Raw genomic sequence first — 21,237 nt, forward strand, 5'->3', positions numbered from 1 at the left:
GTAAGAAGAATCTTCTTCCATTGGAGGGAATCTGTGTGACCAGGGGAGAGAAATGAGTTTTGTTTTGGATCAGAAAATACCACCTGCCTTCACATAGCAAATGTACTTCGTGGTTGTAAAAGCATCGATCGACATTTCCGTGGGTCTTTGGCCACGGGTCTGTCATTTTGGGGGGAATCCAAGGAATCTGGGATTTTCTTGCATTCCTCCAATTCCTTAGACTTTTATTTAAGCGATACATTCCATGTAGCTATGGCATTTGCCTTGAGTCCTGATTTTGGTAGCATGTTGTCAAAGAAGGCAGAGAGCCTGATGGTTCCCACTGGGCAGATAGGGTACACAGAAGATGGAAGTAATCACATCCCACTTGGACCCATTTACTGTTGCTCAACTGGTTGAGCTCAGCAGGTTCAACAGAATGATGACGAGGTTGGGGGATTTCTGTTTAATTCACTGTTGAGGGGGAAAGGGAAGATAGGGTCATCCCATCATGCCAGGAAATGTGCAAATACGGACTAACGGTTCCCAGCCTTACACAGAAGGGCCTCCTGGACCTCATTCATCTTATACAACTAACCACTAAAGCTGTTTCCAATAAATATTTCCTGTTTCCTCCTTAACACATTTGTCTGTTGTTTGCTCAGAGAAAACCCAGGCATTAGAGTGACACTGTATTTCCCTTGTACTTTTAGTTTCTGGTGGCATTTTTGCCTGATGGAGAATATTTTTAAAAACTAATCCTCATAGTGGCATGTCCTGAAGGAAAAGTCAAACCTTTAGAGCCGGTTAGAGGCCTCCAAAAATAGGCACGGTAGATTTAGTGACTGAGGTAATGCAATGTGTCCATGGTTTTAATATTTTAAATGTCACTCATTGTTATGTATTTTTTAAGTGAAGAACTTGTCTTGCTCATTTCTTTGTTTTTTCTTGGGAGGGGGCAGAGGGAGAGAGAGAGAGAGAATCTTAAGCAGGCTCCCTGCCCAGTGCAGAGCCCAACACGGGGCTCTGTCTCACAGCCCTGAGATCATGACCTGAGCTGAAATCAAGAGTCAGACGCTTAACTGACTGAGCCACCCAGGGGCCCCTGTTTTGCTCATTTCTATGAGTCTTAGTTCTCTCTCCACTATGGCATTTGAATGTAAAGAAAAGCTCAGTCATTAAGCGTCTGCCTTCAGCTCAGGTCAAGATCCCAGCGTCCTGAGATCGAGCCCCGCATCAGGCTCCCCGCTCAGCGGGAAGTCTGCTTCTCCCTCTCCCGCTCCCCCTGCTTGTGTTCCCTCTCTCACTGTGTCTCCCTCTGTCAAATAAATAAATAATCTTTTTAAAAAAAGTTATTTCTCTGCTTGTTTCCTCAGCTCTGTATCTTGGGGATATTAGTAACCCACGTTTTAGGATCAATGTGAAAAGTAAATTAATATGCCTTAAGTGCTTAGACAGGTGCTTGCACATAGTAAGCACACAATAAAAGTTAGCATTGATAGACTTGTCAGGAGGCATCTGGGAGGTCTGCCTAGAGGAGGCAACATTTGGGATGGACCTTGAAGGATGAGGGGAATTTGATACTGAGAAGATGGGAGAGCATTTCATGCCAGGAAGTCACGGTGGTGTATGGGGAGATGAGCATTGAGTTTACTTTGGGAGGTAGAGTGAGAACAGGTTAGGTAGAGGACAGGTGGAGAACAGGTTAGGTAGAGTTAGAACATTAGGTTGTGTGCCTCATGGAGAACCCAGAAAACCATGCAGGAGGTGTTTAGACGCGATTTTCCAAGCAGTGGGGCTCTAGTGAAGTTTGTGAGGGAGAGAGAAGATCAAGGCTGTACTTTTGGAGGTGTGATGAGCCAGGACTGGTGGATGGTTTCTCTGAGAGAGGAGAGAATTGGAGACGTGGAATTTTAGTTGGGAGACAAGAAGGAAAGTAATGGTTTGGATTGGGGGTGGGGTAGTAAAACTAGAAGGGGTGTTCTCTACCCGACTAATCTATAGACATAGGTTCATTTCATGTTAAATAAAATGAAAATACTGATTTGTTAAAAATCAGTACTTATATTGGATTGTTATTACCATTTTCTCTCAGTAATTGGAAGGGGGTAGGAATGAAGTCAATAATTGTTCCGTTTATTAAAAAATCAGTGACAACTTTTTATAGTTTTACCAACGTTCTCATTCTGATTTCTACAGAAACAGTGTGTTAAGTTTTCATTTGTTATGCAGCCCAAGTTTTCATGAGTGGGCACTTAAATTTCAAGTAGATACTGACAGACTTGCCTATTTCCCATGGTTTCACATCTAAAAGAAAGAAACATTTTCATCTGTTTTAGGGTAAGGAAAAAGAAGGTAAAATTTCTGGATCTCGCAGTTCTTGAAAATACTACTTTTTAGCCATTGTAAGCCTTTAATTAGATTATCTGCTGAAGATGCAAACCTTTGCCTGTTCACATCATTTATTTCTAACCAAGGGGCCCTGAGCAGAGTGGCTATTTGGACACAGCTTTCTAAACGAATTTGTGGTCATTTGGGAGCTTTTCATTTCCTTAGTGTTGGAAAGTGAGTAAGAGAATGACAATTCAGCAATATGCATTTATGGGCTCCTGAACTCACTTGGGGCCTTAAACGAGCAATATATATGAGAGCACATGGTAATTTGTAAAGTACTATATAAATAAATGTAAAGTTTTTTTAGAAAAATACGTTGCATTCTTACGTGCCTCTTGGCAGGAAGCCATTTTAATCAGAAAATCAGGAACATGCTCCAGAAAAGGTGGCAATACTGGCTGGTGAAGTATGTCTAATTAAGGCTTTAGTGTGTATGCTGGTCCAATGTCATGTCTGAAGACAGTCAAAAACAAGTGCACATTGAGAATTTCTGGTTACTCACCGCTACTTTTGAACAATCTATTGTTTAGAGTCTAACAGTCTGTTCCACGGAAATAACCTCTAAATAGTCAGGAGGAGCGAGTCATTTAAAATATTTTTTTTTAAACAAGCACTTAGCTTTTTTTCTTTCCGTGTCTGTCTTTGAGCAGGGGCCACAGAGATAGAGAAAAAATATGTTTTTCCAGCAATACAGTTTTCTAGAAAATGTTTATGATTTTATGTAAGGCTGCTTTAATTCCTTTCTGACACAAGGTGTGCATATTAATACATGAAAAAACTGTTAAGTACAGGTGATTCACACTGGACAATTCTATATATTCCTTTATTCAGCGCAAACATTGAGGTTCTTCCACATGTCTGTCACTTTATCCTCCAACCCCAAATTCACTCCTGAATCTCGCGTTTTTAAAAATGCTGCTTTTATCGCCACACTGAAAAAAATTTGTGAAAATCAACTTAGCCATGCCATTTATTTCCACTCTAGTGCTTTCGCTGTTTTTAGTTTGGGTATTAACTAACTCATCAGAAGACAGCAGGTTGTTTTTCTCTTCGGATGCTCCATAAGGACAACCCTACTTGCTTTAATGAATTCGGGTGTTCTTAATTACCTTTCTTTATAGGCCAAGGGACTCACGAAATAATAGGGAAAAAAAAATGCTTTGAAACTGTAAAGTTACTAGACAAAAGTAAGCTATGGGTACTTCTCCTAATATGGATTATCTGCTGCCATCTGGCTCAGAGGAGAGATGCCTAATGAAGATTTGAATCTGGAATAAATTAAGCAATGTTGAGACATTTATAAATGAGTGAATCACCTTACATACCTAAGTACTCTAATGGCCTGTGGAAGGTGGGAAGAAGAGTTGAAAGAATATTCTTTGTGCAAGCAGAGAAACTAATGAATGTGCCCCAGACCTCCTCTGTGAGTCGGTTTTAACGGGATCGTAAATGCGTGCTTGAGTGAGTTGGAACACAGTGTGTCAGTTGCCCTTGGCCTTGCTGTTTATCAATACTATCTACAAGATGTTAACCACAGGGAAGTAGGGCTTTATTAGGCATTGCAGTCTGCCAGGATCGTAGAATTTATTGACTTAATGCCCTCTGGGTCACCTGACAGCCTGGGTCTCTACTGCTGGATGCACCTAAAGGCACATTGGCATCGCACCTGGGCCTTTTCTGTGCATCCCGGGGAGGTGGGGGGGGGGGTGGAACAGAAGGTCTGTTCGCTTGGTCAGGTTGGTTCTCTTCCAGGGTGTCACCTGTCTTTGATGGCCTTTTCATGATGTGAAAAGTAAACCAGGTTAGACCATCGAGGCTTAAAATTATTTAATCCCTCTTCAACCTGCTCAATATGCCCTATTTTCATAATCCTTTGTAACCAGAACACAGAAGCAGCACAGAATCACCTACTGCTAGGACCCCATTTTTATTTTTCAAGGAAAGATAGATAAAAATGCATTTTTTACAGTCTGAAAAGGTGCACCATATTTTAAACCATTTGAATTGTCTTTATATAGGCATATGTGTATTTATTTATTTTGCTTATCCATTGTCAACAGACATATTTTGCTTATCTGACAAAATCAGAGTTTGTTAAGGAAGAAAGCCTGCTGAGGTGCACATGACTGACACGTCTGTCTTTCTTTGGTTCTGTTACAGAAATTGAAGCCAAGGAAGCTTGTGATTGGCTACGGGCAACTGGTTTCCCCCAGTATGCGCAGCTTTATGAAGGTGAGTGGCGAATGCTGGGGGTTTTTTAATTGGCATATTCATATCCTTGGTTCATGATATTACTGATCTATGATTTATTTTCAGACGTTTTATTACTTAATAAAATATTTCATTAAGAAAACAATGTAGCAAGTCCTAAGACCCCCACCACTCAAAACAAAAAACTAGGACCTTGATAATAATGCACCCATTAGGTCCCTCTGCCACTCCCTACCCAAAGCAACTCATTCTGAAACTTCTGTTTGTCATTTTCTTGCTTTCCTTTTATATAGTTTTATGGCATTTTCCTAATATATATATTTTTATAAAGTTACTTTTACCCTTATAAAATGGGTATTATGCTCTATATAATCTTGTAAGACTTAGTTTTCTTCACTTCTTCAGATACATATATTAAGATTCTTCTATACTATGTCTCCCTCTGGATCACTTGCTTTGAGTGCTATTGATAGCCCGTTGTGTGGGTAGACCACAGTTTATTCACATTCACACTCTGATTGGCGGGCAGTTTGGCTTTATCTGTTTTGCTTTTATAAACTGTAGGCTTAAGAACACTCTTGTACAGTTTTGTACTCTCGTGGGACATCTGCAATAATTTGTCTTGTCTGTATACCGAGGAGCAGAATTACTGGGTAACAGAGAACACATATGTTCAGTTTTATAATGCAGATTTTTCAAAAGTGCCTGTACAGATTTTCACCCCCACCAGTAATATATAAAGATCCTGTCTGTTCACGTGCTCTCAACACTTGATATTGTCAGGCTTTAATTTTTGCCAATCACATGGATGTATTTTGACTTCCATTTCCCTAATCATGAGTGATAATGCTCATTTCTTGATATCATCTAGAAATACGTATTTGCTCTTCTGTGAGATGTCTGTTGCCCATTTTTCTCATGAGTTGATTGCACTTTTCGTAATGATTTCTAAGAGCTCTTTATTCTAAATAGTAAACTTTTATGGATCATATGTTGCAGATACATTCCCCTGGGTTGTAATGAGGCTTTTTACCTTTGTTTAGATTGTCATTTGATGAATATTATTTTTCCTGTGGCATTCAAATTTTTAACTAAGGAAAATGGACCTTAAAAAAAAAAATGAAGATCTAGGCTGAATTTATACTCCTTCATTTTGTCATCAGTGCCCTGGGGGTCACTCGAATGCTGTGGCTGAGGGTGGCGAGCTCCTCAGGCGGGGCTCATCCTGAGCCTCTACCTGCTCAGTGTGGGTAGAGCGTGCCATGCACATGGCGAGATGAATAAGCTGTTCATGTATGTGGGATTTTTATCATACTCTACACGATGTCATTTAAAAAGAATTCTTGTTATGAACCAGTGAACTCCACTTTTGTGGGCAATTTGCAAGCAAAGTTTGGGTGAATAGTGAAGTGATTCCTAAATTGAGAATAAGTTAAATGATTTCTGGAGCTGCCTCTACCTTGAGCATTCTGTTTCCCTAACACTAGAGACACTAGATGTCTCTCATTCATTCATTCATTCATTCATTCATCCATCCACCCACCCATCCATTCAACTAACCAACAAGCCACTATTAATTCTGCACCACCAGGGATGCCCAACACTGTGGTAAATGCTACATATTTTATATAATAAAAACATAATTCCAACAGCCAATAAGACCTTTAGGGGACTTCCAGAATCTCAAAAAACAAACATAGTTTTGGTTGATGACATTTTAAAAATAATCTCTTTCATCACTTAAGAAGGAATGGGACTAAGACATAGCCACCACATGATAAAATTGCTAAAAGATTCATATGAAATGATGTCACTTAAATATTTTCACCAAAGATGTTCAACTCTTCTCACGATAAATAGTTTTAAAGTCATGTCTTTTACTCTTCTCTTCTTCTAGGATAGTAACAGACTTCTTCCTGTAACAGTGGCATTGGGCTCTGTGGTGGAGCTAGTGGTCATTGCCAACCTTCTTTAACACATAAGCAAAAAGCCGGTGCTAAGAGTGGGTATAGTTTGTAAGCTTGGAAGTGCTAGACAGGATCAGCGGGTTGCCTTGAGGAGGGATATGGAGTGGGTGGGTGGTACTCCCCAGAAGCAAATCAGGCAGAGACCATTGAGATCATTTTTATTTTCCTAGCTCACTCAGCTAAATTCATTCATTACCTAATTGTAGGTAACAATTCCTCATTGTAGCCCAGACTGAATGTGCGATACTTTCCCATGAAGTTGGATTCAGAATTATTTTATTGCTATACTGTGTAAAAGATTTTACTATTCCTACATTATAGAGAATATTTCCAATTCCTTTTTTTTTCCTTGTTTCTCTCTCTCTTTTTTCTTTTTTTCCTTTTTTTTTAAGGTACTTGGTTAACCTGTGTGCTTATTATGATGGAGTTGCTTATCTTTCCTTTAGAGGGGATTTCTGACCTATTAACATTTACAGTATCTCTTTCAGAAGGGCTTGGAGGTGGGGAGGGTTGGGGAGGGGCCACCATTCTATGGCATTCAATTCACACCCCACAGGAGATAGGGAGAGATAATTACATTTGCAGGGGCAGTAAGGTGGCTGTCCTGCTGTTCCTTTTGTTCTCCTGTTTAGAAATTAAATTTCCTTCAATTATGTTCATTTTTGGTGTTGATTTGCTGCCAAGCAGCACTTTCTTATGGGTGTATGTTTGCTAAGACTCATTTCCAGTCTCTATCTTATTTCTTAGTAAATCCTAAAATTCAGACTGCATTTTCACGGGATGTGTTTGTGGTCCTTTCATTTACAAGTCTTTTGAAGCATAAGCATATCCCCCATAAGTTTGGGGGATATATACTGTATATTGTTCTGGGCGCTAATTTCTGCCCTTCATCCTGCCCCTCTGTAGGGTGAGTATACACACACCATACACCAACCCACACATTCCTTGTCTTCCTGTTTTGCTTTATTTTGGTCTTTGACAATTTATATTTCCTGCCCTTACACTCAAGCTGGAAGATTAAATCCTGACCTGAAGAACTCTGAGAACTGCTATTCATCAATAAATCATATCTTTTAAAAGCCGGTCCTTTCAGAAGAGTCAGGGCAAATAAGAGAAATTTAATTATTTCACTTCTCTTATATTTGGCCCCTACCTACCCTAGATTTTGTGTGTGTGTGTGTGTGTGTGTGTGTGTTTTAACAGAATCTGAAAGTTAATTTGGATCAGATAGGAATCTAAAGTAGAGTTCTGGGTACATGAAGTTAGAATTGTTAAAATAACACAGTCATGGTCTCCTATACACATAACAGACGTGAGCTTTTCATTTACATTCATAGATCTGGCGTTACCCTCTGGAAGTATTAAAATATATTCTTTAATGTCAGCTCTGTTATTTAATACTTAAAAGTTCTTGATGTCTGCTCAAAGTGAAATAAAATGTGACTACCTTCAGTTTTACAGTCTGCCGTATTTACTAATAGCTGACATTCACTATAAGCCTATAGAGTTGGTCTGTCAAATAATGAAGAGATAAATTCCTGCAATACTGAGTTTCACATATTTCTTCGTAAATCATGGGCTGCCTCATTGGTCTGCCTACGTTGTTCAGGGAACGATTAAGGTAATCTAACTCTGTGCCTTCAGAAAAAAGAATTGGACTATAACACTATGTTCTTTCCAACATTAAAAAAAAAAAAGGTACTTTTAACAATTATCTCTAGCAAATAGATTGTTAAGAATAAGGAGGTCCATTCTGTGAAACCAGTGACTGGAAGTTGGAAGCCCTGAAAACGTCACAGTCAACCCAAGAACTAGAACATGACTAATCACTTGCATCTCCTGAGAGCCCTGTCCGTCCCAGTATAAAGCATTAGCCATTTCAGAGGCCATGGGGTTGTTTTTTTGTTTTATTTTGTTTTGTTTTTGTCTTTGTTTTTGTTTGGTTATGGTAATCCCAGTTTCCTGCTTTGCTGATTTATTTTGCCCATTCCTGACCTACAGAGTTGCACAGAAGAACTCTTACTCATCATATTATGTAAGCATTCTACAGGAAAGACCAATTATACCCTAATAGCTGGAACTCCAAAGAGGGTAAATTGTTTTTATCTAGTGGCAATCCCAGAGCTGTTGTAAATTTCCACAGTGGTGCTGTGGGTCTCTCTCCCCTCTTCTTGAATGTATTTATCAAAAAGGGATAAAAAGGGAATTCTTCTATTGAGTTGACTTTTTCCCCCTTTCTCCTTTTAAGTTCTGATATAACTCCTAGTATTCTAAGAGTATTGAACTCTCCTGCAGATTAAGGGATTTGGGATCCCATTGTTCTCCAGCAGCTTTGTAGCTGGCCTTTTGTTTTGGGGGGGGAGTTATATAAACTCCTGAAAAGCCATATGGAAGTGCTAATATTTGTTTAAAAATAGCATATCCTGAATTCTCTTTAGCTTTTGATGTCATGCAAATGGTTAGATTCCATTTCCTACCACTTGCCATTGTTCTGTAGACCTTGCCTTGGCTCAGTTTTCCGTGACCTCTTCCCCTGACCAAATGTGAGCAGACACACGTGGAAAGACAACAGAACAACCACCACCACCCCATTGAAAGGAAGCATCCTTCTGATGTTGATTCTGGCTGAAACTATAATTTACAGCAGGGATCTGTTGCCTGCTCATTTGTTTCAAGGTGGAACAGTGTTTTGAACCACTTCTGTGACAAGAAGGGATATTTGAGTGTACAGACCACTTTACATCTAAGCTCCTTGAGGACACTGATGGAATTGTCCTAAGTTGCTTTATTCTCCCATAGCACTTGATAGGAAGTAAGGTGTCCTGCGTACAACAGGTATTCAAGAAATTACTTTTTTTTTCCCTCTGCTAAACTGGGCTACATTGGCAAGAATTTAGGTGTTCCATAAATGTATGTTTTTATTTTTCTTACAGATCTTCTTTTCCCCATTGATATTTCCTTGGTTAAGAGAGAGCATGATTTTTTGGACAGAGACGCCATTGAGGCTTTATGCAGGTAAATGGAAATGTTTTGAGTGTTTTCTTTTTTTGTTTGTTTGTTTGTTTTAATGAGGTATTATCAAAATGGGTTTTGCTCACGTTGGTTCTACTAATTAAGTCAGATGTTTGATTAGTGAATGGTTATGGTAATTTACTTCATTTATAAATCATAGGCCTTTTAATTATAATAAGTAACATCTTGTTGTTTAGTATTGCCATTAAATGGCACTGCCCTAGAAGGTACTCAAATAGACCATTCCATATTCGATACCATATGATTGCTGAAACAGAATGTTCAGATGGTCTGGAAACTTGGAACAGGGTAATGGAGTGTACAGTCCCAGCCAGATACTCTGACAGAGTCAAAGCTGCTGTTAGATTGAATGAAAATAACACATTGAGAGGAATAAAGGCGGTGGGGGGTGGGGGGGAGTTATGGCATGCTAGAGTCAGGAGAACCATTGTTTGAATTCCAAAGAAGTTTCTCTGAATCTCTTCAGCCTCCCCAGGTACAAAAAAGTAACAATAGGATTAAGTAAGGTTGTAAAAGAACTCAGCACAGCCTTTAAGCTACAGAGGACAGGCAGTAAATGAGCATTGATGTGAGACGTGAATAAAACTGTCAGAAATCCTTGTTCGTTGTGCTGGTGGGTCTTTCGGCTGAGGGGCAGCTGGTGGGTTTCAGTGAAGTAGAAGTGATAAAACATGTAGCAGACAATGATGAGACACTGATAATCCTCCCCAACTCTTCAGGACGTGTTACTCATTTTTAAGTTATTTATGCTTCGTCATTTTCCTCAAAGCCTACAAGCTATAAAAGCTGAATTCTGGGGAAAAATTATACACAGAAAAAATTCACATATTGATTTTATATGTAAAGTTGAAATGAATTTTCTTTTATTCAGTACTTATTTTAACTTGGAAGAACATCTTTAAGGTAGAATGACACTCGGTATTTATTAACCGCTCTGTAGGCACAGAAAGTAGCTCAGGGAAAGTACAGTTTTTTGCCTTTCTTATGGAATGCAGTGTTTTTTGAATCCACTAACTTCAGCAGTGATTTTAGGGAAATATAGGTAGGATCTTTAGAATGGTGTATGAAAGAGACTAGTTCTCATGGTTGAAGAAAAAAAGAATGCCATATTAACCACAGAGACACTGTCACTTTGCAAATCCAATGAAACGGCTGCTTAGAAATGTCCAGAGTAAGTACACATTTTCTGAAAGCAACCTATAATCCCACGTCCCTCACTGTAGTGTGTAATACCAAAGCTATGTCATCAGGAATGAGAAAATGTCACTAATGCAGTTTGGGAGGGAAGAAGTCAACATCTGGAATAGAAACTACTCCAGACATTTTTAAAATATTTTAATGCTTAGCTGTGGGGTAGAATTAATTTATTTTTCAATTCGTCATTGGTGATAACACATATAAATGAGGTCACTCATAAAATGGATCCTAGGAAATATTTACGCACTGAGTCAGATCGCCCATCTCACACATTTTACGCCACTTAGTAAGTGGGCCATCTGAACAGCAGCAACAGCTTAGGCATTTCTGAGTCATAAAAATATCACCACAACATTGCAGCCCAAAGGGCTCATGATTAGATTCTTGAATACTTTTTTTTTTTTAATATCAGTTTGAAACTGTGTTGCGCTCCTCTGAGAAGGTCATCCTCTGCCCTTTGTGATTTCCACTGGCTCTCCGTTCTGTTCGAGAAGCCACCTCCCTTTAAAGGGAATAAATCTGTGTTTCTGGATCTTTTGTGAAAACAGCTAGACCTTCGTCTGTATTTGGACTCTGCAGTGTATGCTGGCTGGGTTTCTGTTTTCTCGGATGCAGAGAATGATGTCTCAAAGGTTAAGTGTGAGGAAGAAATGAGGTAATGGGTGTTAAAGGGCTTTGAAAATTATTAGGCCCAAAACGGAGGCCCAGATTTGAGTATGTGGAGAAAATCTTGAAGTTGGGTTTTCTCTTCAAAAAAGGAAATGCTTCAGGGGCGCCTGGGTAGCTCAGTCAGTTAAGCGTCTGCCTTCGGCTCGGATCATGGTGCCGGGATCCTGGGATCGAGCCCCGCATCGGGCTCCCTGCTCAGCGGGGAGCCTGCTTCTCCCTCTCCCTCTGCCTGCCACTCTGCCTACTTGTGCTCTCTCTCTCTGTCAAATAAATAAAATCTTTAAAAAAAAAAATGCTTCAGAATTCATAGTAACGGTCATCAACTTGTTTGTAATGGAAACGCCAAGGGCTCTTATCCATGTTCACACAGACTTCTCAAGGCAAATGATTCTCCTTTTGAGAGGCCCAAACAAATGTTCTGAAGAAAATGATGCGGCATCCTCTTTTGAAATGCCCAATAGGTTCCCAGTTGTCAGCACAGTGGTGGGGGATAACCTATTTTACTGATGATGTGATATTCATCTCATTAGCTACGCTAGCGTCTTCCTCATAGTTTCTCAGCCCATGGAATTCGGGGGCCAGTAAATCATGAAGCTGTGGTGTGGTTTGAAAGTTTGTGATTTGTCCAGTTCTCTCCAGACTGACAGACATCTTGTAGACTTCCATCTTTTGCCCTGTTGAAATACTTTGAGAAGTTGATTTTAAATATATATGGTAAAATGGTTACAGAAAGGTGAAAAGTTTTACTTCATAAAATATTATTAAACATTAACATTTTTACCTTAAAACTTTTTTAAAGTTTGTTTTAATAAAATAATTCTTGCGGTGCCTTCAGCTCAGGTCATGATCCCTGGGTCCTGGGATCGAGCCCCGTGTCGGGCTCCCTGTTCAGCAGAGAGTCTTGCTTTTCCCTCTCCCTCTGCCCCTCTCCCTGCTCATGCTCTCTCTCTCTCTCACTCAAATAAATAAAATCTTTTAAATAAATAAATAAAATAATTCTTACATGGTTTCTCTTTCCTACCACCCTCCCACACATAAATGTTACAACTGCTCCCATGTACACATTAATGTTCTACTTAAAAATTTATCATAAATATTGTTTTTTTTTTTTTTTTTAAGATTTTACCCATTTATTTGACAGAGAGAGAGATAGGGAGAGAGGGAACACAAGCAAGGGGAGTGGGAGAGGGAGAAGCAGGCTTCCTGCCGAGCAGGGAGCCTAAGGCAGGGCTCAATCCCAGGACCCTAGAATCATGACCTGAGCCGAAGGCAGACAACAACTGAGCCACCCAGGCACCCCGATTATAAATATTCTTATACGGATAATATTTGCTGATCTCGTAGCAGAGTCTACTTAGGGCAGAAGACATAGACTTAAATGTTTTCTTTTTCTTTTTTTTTTTAAGATTTATTTATTTATTTTAGAGAGAGAGCACATGAGCAGGAGGGGCAGAGGGAGAGAGAATCTTAAGCACACTCAGCATTGAGCGCAGAGCCCAATGCGGGGCTCAATCTCATGACCCTGAGATCACAAACTGAGCCAAAACCAAGAGTCTGATGCTTAACCAGTTATGCCACCGAGGTGCCCCCGACTTAATGTTTTCTTGAGAATTATGATAATATTATTTTAAAGATTTTTTTTTTTATTTGAGAGAGAGAGAGAGCACACAAGCCAGGGGTAGGGGCAAAGGGAGAGGGAGAAGCAGACTCCCGCTGAGCGGGAGCCCGAAGTGGGGTTCAATCCCAGGACCCCAAGATCATGACGTAAGCCAAACGCAGATGCTTAACCACCTGAGCCACCCAGGCGCCCCTCATGGTAATAGTATCTGAATATAAAGTTTAGTAGTGACCAAAAGTTATAGTTTGAAACGACAGCATTTTTGGAATTTGGATTGCTCACCAACATTCTTACACTTACACTTATAAGAGATTTTTGTATTTGTTTCCTTTGAGAGATTGGCTTTTGTCCCAGTCTCGTTAGTTTTGCTGTATAATCGAACCCCAATGATAAGGCCAAGATCATGAGAGGGTCACATTCAGTATTAATAGGGGGGAGTGGTTTGCTTGCCTTGAAGCATATACAGATAATAATGCAAACTGCGACGTACTATTAGAACACCTCTTCTGAAGTGATCTTTGCCTCTGAGCACCTGGCTGGCTCAGTCAGAAGAGCATGCAACTCTTGATCTTGGGGTCATGAATTCGAGCCCCACGCGGGGTGTACCGGGGACTGAGATGATCTTGTCTCTCTAGGTTCTGAAAAATGTTCCCTATCACTGTTTTCCTTTGGAATTAACAACTGATTCCTATCAACACACCAAAGAATTATGTAAATAAGGTGATAATCATATCATGATAAGTACATATCCCAGCTATCATCTTCAGTCTCCACTTTGTTGTAAAACAGTCCTTGAATGCCTAACCAATGTCAAGCAGGCTGCCACATAGTGGAGTTCAACTTTGTTACTATTTCTGTTCTGTTAAAAGAAAGTACATTTTTAAAGCAATTGCACTAATTCCAAGAAAGTATCTTTTAAGAATCGGAACAATTTTTATTTGTCAGGTCTTACTTGGAAAATTGTTCCTTTTTCTTCACTCACGCGTCTCGCACTTGTCCCTGTTTTCATTTTGAATACGAGGCCCCAAAACCCCCCTGCTTTGCTTTTATCAGGGTGCTTGCAGCTTCCTGCAGCAAAACTCGGGAGCTTTGATGGCCCACCTTGTACTCCCTCCCCCTTCAGAGCAGGGTACAAGTTGCCCAGCAGATAAGACTGACACATTCCTGTGGAGCTGGGCCCTGTGAGGGCCCAGGGGGATTGGAGGGGCCACGCCTTCCGGACAGATGGTGCGTGATACCAGTTGCCACTCGTTTGGGGAATCATACTTCAGGTATAAGCTGCTCCTGTGTATTAGCATCTTTAAGATTGATTTTGGAAAAGCATACAGGATATACCGTTTTTGAATGTCAGAACTGCCATGTTTTACTCTTGTGGCAATTCGTCACCTCTCCAAAGCCCCATGTCCTCATCTACAAAAGGAAAACGGTAGTATCTGTGCCATAGGGTTGTTGTGAGGACCAAGATGAAATAACACCTATGTGGTGCGGGGCATGGCGCCTGACCCGGAGCGAGCCCCCTTCCGTCTAGCTCTAACTGTTTCTTGTCAGTGTGGTCCTTTCTCCAGGTAGCTAAGGTCTCACCAGTGGGCATTCTTTGGAGGTCCTGGGAACAAATGAATCTTACAGAAACCCCAAGAAATAACTTCTTGGCTTCAAAATTGAACTGCCATTAGCTTGGTGCTACCAACATAAAAAAGATAATGTTGACCTTTATAAAACTAGCCTCTAGGGTCTTTTTTGTTTGACTCAAATCTAGAATTTGTGAAGTGAGCCCCTCCCCTGCCGCCAGAGGCTTCCATGCCTAGTAAACCTGGTTATAAACACCACTCAACCATTAAAGCCCAAATGAAGTCAAGTGGGTATTTGATTACAGGTTTGATTAATGAAACCCAGACCTAAGACTAACTATAACCATTCCGGACTCTTTAAATCTTGAAAACATTTGAGAACTCAAAACACTGTGGATCTAAGTCATTTAAGTAATGTATGCCCCTCTAGGGAGGGACCTTATAGCCACTCCTTTCAAGTTTGGGATTTTTCTTAGTTACTTGTTTTCTTTCTCTCCCCATCAACAGAGAGAATTTTTCTGAACACAGGCAACATAGGCGTTCTGAGTTATCTTTGTTTATTCTTTAAACAGGCTACCACGTAATCTATGAAATCAAAGGCAGTCTTATCAGCAGGCAAAAATACTTTCTATCCTTGTGCATCAAGTTGTTAGACGAGTTGCAAGAACAGAATCCCAAAGATAAAGCCTAGAAGCAGTCTCCTGGTCAGTTTGAATTTGTGTGAATCAAATGCTCTTATCCTATGGAAAAGGAAGAATTGCAATTGTAGGAAAAACTGGAAAGCTGAGCGTGGGAGACAGCAGATATGCCAAAGGTTTATGTGAGGAAGACCAAGTGCTGGTCATCTAGAAGCTGTTAGAGGGAGCTGTCATTCACACTTCTACAATACCATGTGTTTCTGAGTATGGGACGGTCTTCTCTTTCCAGCTATTTCATTATTTCCTGATGAGGACTTTTATTTGGGGGGTTTGTGGGGTTTTTTTTTTTTTTTTTTTTTTTTGGTATTTCATTTTCAAACAAACCGAAATCATTTCCCTAATTATAAATTGACATTACTCCTTGGCAGGGGTAAAAAAATGTTTAAAGTAAAAATATCACTCTTGTTCCAAAGAAGAATCTGATTCAAGTGCTGAGTTTTGAGCTCTGTTGTTAACCCTTGAAGCTGCTGTGTGAAAATGTTTTCAGTACTCATTTCCACTATAGCTATGACTGTCCCAAACATTATCCCGTCCCATACAGGAAGTTGTAAAAAGAATTGGATATTAAAGAGGCTCCAATTTCCATTCCGTATAAGAACCCACTAAATTTTTGAACAGAGTGTCTAAGGTTGTTATGTCTAAAAGTTGGCTTATTTTTCTATTTGAATTTTGATTTGAGAGAGAATATACCATTTATTTTTATTTACCAAGAACACTGCTCGGTTCCTTGTTGCTGTTGCTATTTCTGTGAAAGGGGACATCACTGGCTCTTATTTCTTGGTGCTATGAGGAGCTACCTAATAGATCAACCTAGGGACTCTTGGAAGAATAAATTTCCTCATTGAGAGTTGTTTGTTCTGTAAAGAATAAGAAGCACCTGATAGTACCCTAGCAATGTGTCCTTTTACTATAAAATAGTAATACTCAATCTAAATGACGAAGTTTAAGAAATGTCAAGGTATTTTTAAACTATTCACTTTGTAAAGAAGTTTCTAACACTGTTCTAAATTATAGAATAATTTTTTATAGAATAAAGAAACTCATTACACATGTCACCTGTTTGGAAAAAAAAAATATGTATCTACCCATCAGTGGTTTCCTATTTTTGCTAATACTATTTCTTTGCCCTGTAGGCGTCTAAATACTTTAAACAAGTGTGCGGTGATGAAGCTGGAAATTAGTCCTCATCGGAAGAGAGTGAGTATATAAAATGTATAATAGGATGGGAGGAAAGGAGGCAGACCAAAAACTGGATTATGTGTTTTGTAAGAGGTTTTTTTTTTTTTTTTTTTTTTGTAAGAGGTTTTGTCTCTCAAACTCTTATCACTTCCTTGTTCCAAAAATCTACATTTTTAATGTTATAATCCAGTCAGGTCTACCAAAGATCAAGTAGCCTTAGGTAACCGAAACCAGTAGTTCCAGCTAGCCCATAAATTGAGGTTTTCCCACTGTTTTTTTTTTTTTAATTGAGATAAAACTGACACATAATATTAGTTTCAGGTATACAACATAGAGATTCAATATTTATATATATTACAATGTGATCACCACAATAAGTCTCGTTAACATCCATCACCACACAGTTATAACATTTTTTTTTGTTGTGATGAGAATTTTTAAGATCTTTCTTAGCAATTTTCAAATATACAGTACAGTACAGTGAATTATAGTCACCATGCTGTGCATCACATCCCCAAAACTTACTTATTTTATAACTGGAAGTTTGTACCTTTTGACCCCTGCCTCTGGCAACCACCAGTCTGTTCTCTGTATCTATGAGGGGTTTTTTCCAACTGTTTTTGATTGGAACAAATCATCTATTATTTTGCCTTGTTAACTCAATGCCTACTACAGATTAAAGGAATGAGGCTTAGGCAATCCCAGTGAATCCTCCATTATTCCCTTCAGAAACTAAAGCTGAAGTTCTCTGGGGACTCTCCCCACACGTAACAGTAACCGTGCTTCAGAGCTGCTGCAGGGATGGAAGAGAAGGCTGGCTTGTGGGGTACTGAAGAATAATGAGAGACTGGAGGGAGGGAGGAAAAGAGCTGGGCGGGGGGACGGAGGGAAGGGCAGGAAATCCCACACATTCTAGTCAAATGGTGGTACATAACTTCTGTGTATGAAATGTGAGGACCTTTTATGAGATCTTAGGAGAAGAGGTGGGTGTAGTCCTGGGAGTAATTGTCACAAATTAGAGTAAACAGGAATAAGTTTGGTCAAAGAACATATTTCTGACTGTTCAGAGTACAAATTTTAATTATCCTAGAGTCCCTGACTTGCAACAGGCTACCTTCTTGGGGGGAGTTAAACCTTTTAAACAAATGAACTGGAACCTCAGCACCCACTGAGCTGTGGAGAGGAGTCTCCAAGTCAGCCTTAATGCTCTCTATACTCATTGCCTGTGACATGTGGGTCATGTGATATTTTCCACACCAGTGGGAAGGACCTGCATCAGACTGAACGGTGCCTTTTGATATCCCGCCTAGAAGGCTCAGATGCAGTAGCTTGTGACGCGGCATAACCCTGAGTGCTGCCCATAAATCAAGCAAGGTCAGCAAAGATGTTACTTCACGTTTTTGAATGTTCCATGCTGTCAGGACTGGGTATTTGTGAAGCCTTGTTAAATGGCCTGGAGCATGTCTGAGGTTGAAACTTCACAGGACACGTGTGGCATTAGCTCCCCACCCCGTGTCTGGCAGGGGGAGGGGATGAGAAAGAACAGGTAAGAAGCGGAAAAGTATCCGACTGAAAAATTGTGGGGGCTTATTACCTTGCTTGGTGTCGCCATTGGTCTGTTAGGAGATGTACACTTTTAGGGTGGCTACAGATTTCAGTTACCGTTCTTCTTAGGGTTTGAAAACTACCTTTTTTAATGGCAAAAGAGAATATAAACACATGCTGTCAACAGGCAGCAAAACTGGAGGCAGACCAGAGGGAGTCCTACCCGTTGCTGACTCCGGTTCAAAATATTCTGCATGCCTGGAATTTTCACAGATCTCCAGAGGTTTCCTCTGTGAGCAATTAAAGAACAGCCTTATAGACCCAACAGTTTCTACCAAATAACTCTTATTTAGCCTGAAACACTCGGTCAGGCTTTTTCCTGTTACAGTCCTGAGGTGTACATCTTTGTAACGTAAAAAAATAATAATAAAATCGTCATCATCCACTCAACGGCTCATACATGACACAGTAGAGCTGTAAAGGGGGAATCGACGCCCATGGCGTATTACGAGCTCGCGTCCTGCACCCTGCTGCCCGCCCGGTCCCAGTGACGAATGCCTCCATTCTGTGCTTGCAGAGTGAGGATTCGGACGAGGATGAGCCTTGTGCGATCAGCGGCAAATGGACTTTCCAGAGGGACAGCAAGAGGTGGTCCCGGCTGGAAGAGTTTGATGTCTTTTCCCCAAAGCAGGACCCAGGCCCTGGGGCCCCCGACGGCACCCACCTGAAGAACGCGGCGAGCCACGAGAGCATGCTGACGGAGCTCAGCGAGCGCCAGGAGGTGGCTTCCGTCCTCAGCCTCAGCAGCACGGGCAGCCTCCCCGTGCACGCGCCCCACGCCGGGGACGCCGCGACGCCCCGGACCAACTCGGTCCTCAGCGTCTGCTCCTCCGGCAACTTCGCAGGCAACGATGACTCGTTCTGCAGCCTGCCCTCTCCCAAGGAACTGTCCGGCTTCGGCTTCAGCCTGAAGGGCCCCGAGAAGAACGCCAAGTCCAAGACGCGCAGCCTGCTGAAACGCATGGAGAGCTTGAAGCTCAAGGGCTCGCACCACGGCAAGCACAAGGCGCCTTCCAAGCTGGGGCTGATCATCAGCGGGCCCATTCTGCGGGAGGGGCTGGACGAGGAGAAGCTGAAGCAGCTGAACTGCGTGGAGATCTCGGCGCTCAACGGCAACCACATCAACGTGCCGGCCGTGCGCAAGCGGAGCGTCTCCAACTCCACGCAGACCAGCAGCAGCAGTAGCCAGTCGGAGACCAGCAGCGCCGTGAGCACGCCCAGCCCGGTCACCAGGACCCGGAGCCTCAGCGCCTGCAACAAACGGGTGGGCATGTACCTGGAGGGCTTTGATCCGTTCAGCCAGTCCACGTTCAGCAGCGTTACGGAGCAGAACTTTAAGAACCGCGAGAGCTACCGGGAGGACGCCGTGTTCTACATCCCGGAAGATCATAAGCCCGGCACTTTCCCCAAGGCCCTCTCCAATGGCAGTTTCTCGCCCTCGGGGAGTAACAGCTCCGTGAACTGGAGGACTGGAAGCTTCCACGGCCCCGGCCACATCAGCCTGAGGAGGGAAAACAGCAGCGACAGCCCCAAGGAGCTTAAGAGACGCAATTCCTCCAGCTCCATGAGCAGCCGCCTGAGTGTCTACGACAACGTGCCGGGCTCCGTCCTCTATTCCAGTTCAGGGGACCTGGCCGACCTGGAGAGCGAGGACATCTTCCCCGAGCTGGATGACATCCTCTACCATGTGAAGGGGATGCAGAGGATCGTCAACCAGTGGTCAGAGAAGTTTTCGGATGAGGGAGACTCTGACTCAGCCCTGGACTCGGTCTCTCCGTGCCCGAGCTCTCCCAAACAGATACACCTGGATGTGGACAACGACCGAGCCACGCCCAGTGACCTGGACAGTACGGGCAACTCCCTGAATGAACCCGAAGAGCCCTCGGACATCCCCGAAAGGAGGGATTCTGGGGTGGGGGCCTCCCTGACCAGGTCCAATAGGTGAGAGCCTTGCTTCCCTCCGGAGGTGGGGGAGGGGAGGGAGGCTCGGGAAGGGACTGCTTCCGCTCTCGTGGGGGGGCGGGGAGGAGATAGGGTCAGGTGTGGCGTTCGTAGTCGTGTGGGCTCCCAAGAAAAGTGACAGACCAGGCGCTCCTCACATCCAAAACGCACGGACGCCGTTCAGCGGGTCCGGAGTTTCGGTTTGGGAAGAGGAAGTAAGTCTTGGGGGTGATTGGGGGTGATGGTTGTACAACAGTGAGAAGGTATTTAAGGCCTCTGAGCTGTACACTTAGCAGTGGTTAAGATGGTCCTTTATGTCGCGTGTATTTTACCACAGCGGGGGAAGGAAAAGAATGGGATGGAAGTTGAGTCCTCTCTGTTCCCGAGATAAGACACCAGGGTGCAGCCGCTGCTGATCTCGGGGCTGCCTGTTAAAGAGCCCTTGTACTCACCCCCTCCCCTGCTCTTCTCCCACAGGCACAGGCTGAGATGGCACAGTTTCCAGAGCTCCCATCGGCCGAGCTTAAACTCTGTATCACTGCAGATTAACTGCCAGTCGGTGGCCCAGATGAACCTGCTGCAGAAATACTCGCTCCTAAAGTTAACCGCTCTGCTGGAGAAATACACACCTTCTAATAAGCATGGCTTCAGCTGGTAAGGGTTAACTGTGCTCAGTAAACTAATTGGAAAAGTTTTTGGTCAGCTCCTTGAAGCTGTCCCAATGCTGAGTGTGTAGCAGTTCTAGCCTTTATTAATAGCTTTAGATTATCATCCTAATGTAATCTCTGCATTCTTGAGGCCGTATTTGATACTGCTCAAGCCAGTCTCACTTTAGGGAATAAGCGGCGGGATTGCTTGAGTGAGTTTCAGCTCTCAGGTGGACAAATCGCCGGTTGCTGGGGTGAGAATGCATTGCTGCTCCATCACACTGTATAGGTGCCTCCTTCCCAGTGTTAGGCAGAGCCCACCAGGGGCGCCTGGGTGGCTCAGTCGGTTTAGCATCCGACTCTTGATTTCGGCTCAGGTCATGATCTCAGGGTTGTGAGATCCAGCCCCTCATCGGGCTCCGCAATCAGCAGGGAGTCTGCTTGAGGATTCTCTGTCTCTCTCTCCCTCCCTCTCCCTCTCCCCCTCTCCCCCTCCCCCCTCCCTCCCTCCCTCCCTCCCTCCCTCTCTCT

At 42.3% G+C, this 21,237-nt stretch overlaps 1 protein-coding gene across 6 annotated transcripts in view; it reads left to right on the top strand.

Moving 5' to 3' along the window:
- Window positions 1-21,237, top strand: part of DLC1 (DLC1 Rho GTPase activating protein) — a 417,459-nt gene that overhangs the window by 383,447 nt on the left and 12,775 nt on the right. For 4 of the 6 annotated variants that reach the window (XM_025886236.2, XM_073902374.1, XM_073902375.1 and 1 more), the window contains 5 exons: window positions 4,534-4,605; window positions 9,485-9,566; window positions 16,468-16,531; window positions 18,636-20,059; window positions 20,537-20,713. In XM_025886236.2, the coding sequence (XP_025742021.1) occupies window positions 4,534-4,605; window positions 9,485-9,566; window positions 16,468-16,531; window positions 18,636-20,059; window positions 20,537-20,713 (1,819 nt within the window). Of the gene's footprint in view, window positions 1-4,533; window positions 4,606-9,136; window positions 9,387-9,484; window positions 9,567-16,467; window positions 16,607-16,636; window positions 18,216-18,635; window positions 20,060-20,536; window positions 20,714-21,237 lie in introns of those variants that run through there. The other 2 variants (XM_073902376.1, XR_012381137.1) reach the window with 2 other exon arrangements.

This window comes from Callorhinus ursinus, unplaced genomic scaffold (genome assembly GCF_003265705.2).
Source record: "Callorhinus ursinus isolate GAN/ISIS: 27379988/994484 unplaced genomic scaffold, GSC_fseal_2.0 scaffold17, whole genome shotgun sequence".
Taxonomy (NCBI): Eukaryota; Metazoa; Chordata; class Mammalia; order Carnivora; family Otariidae; genus Callorhinus; species Callorhinus ursinus.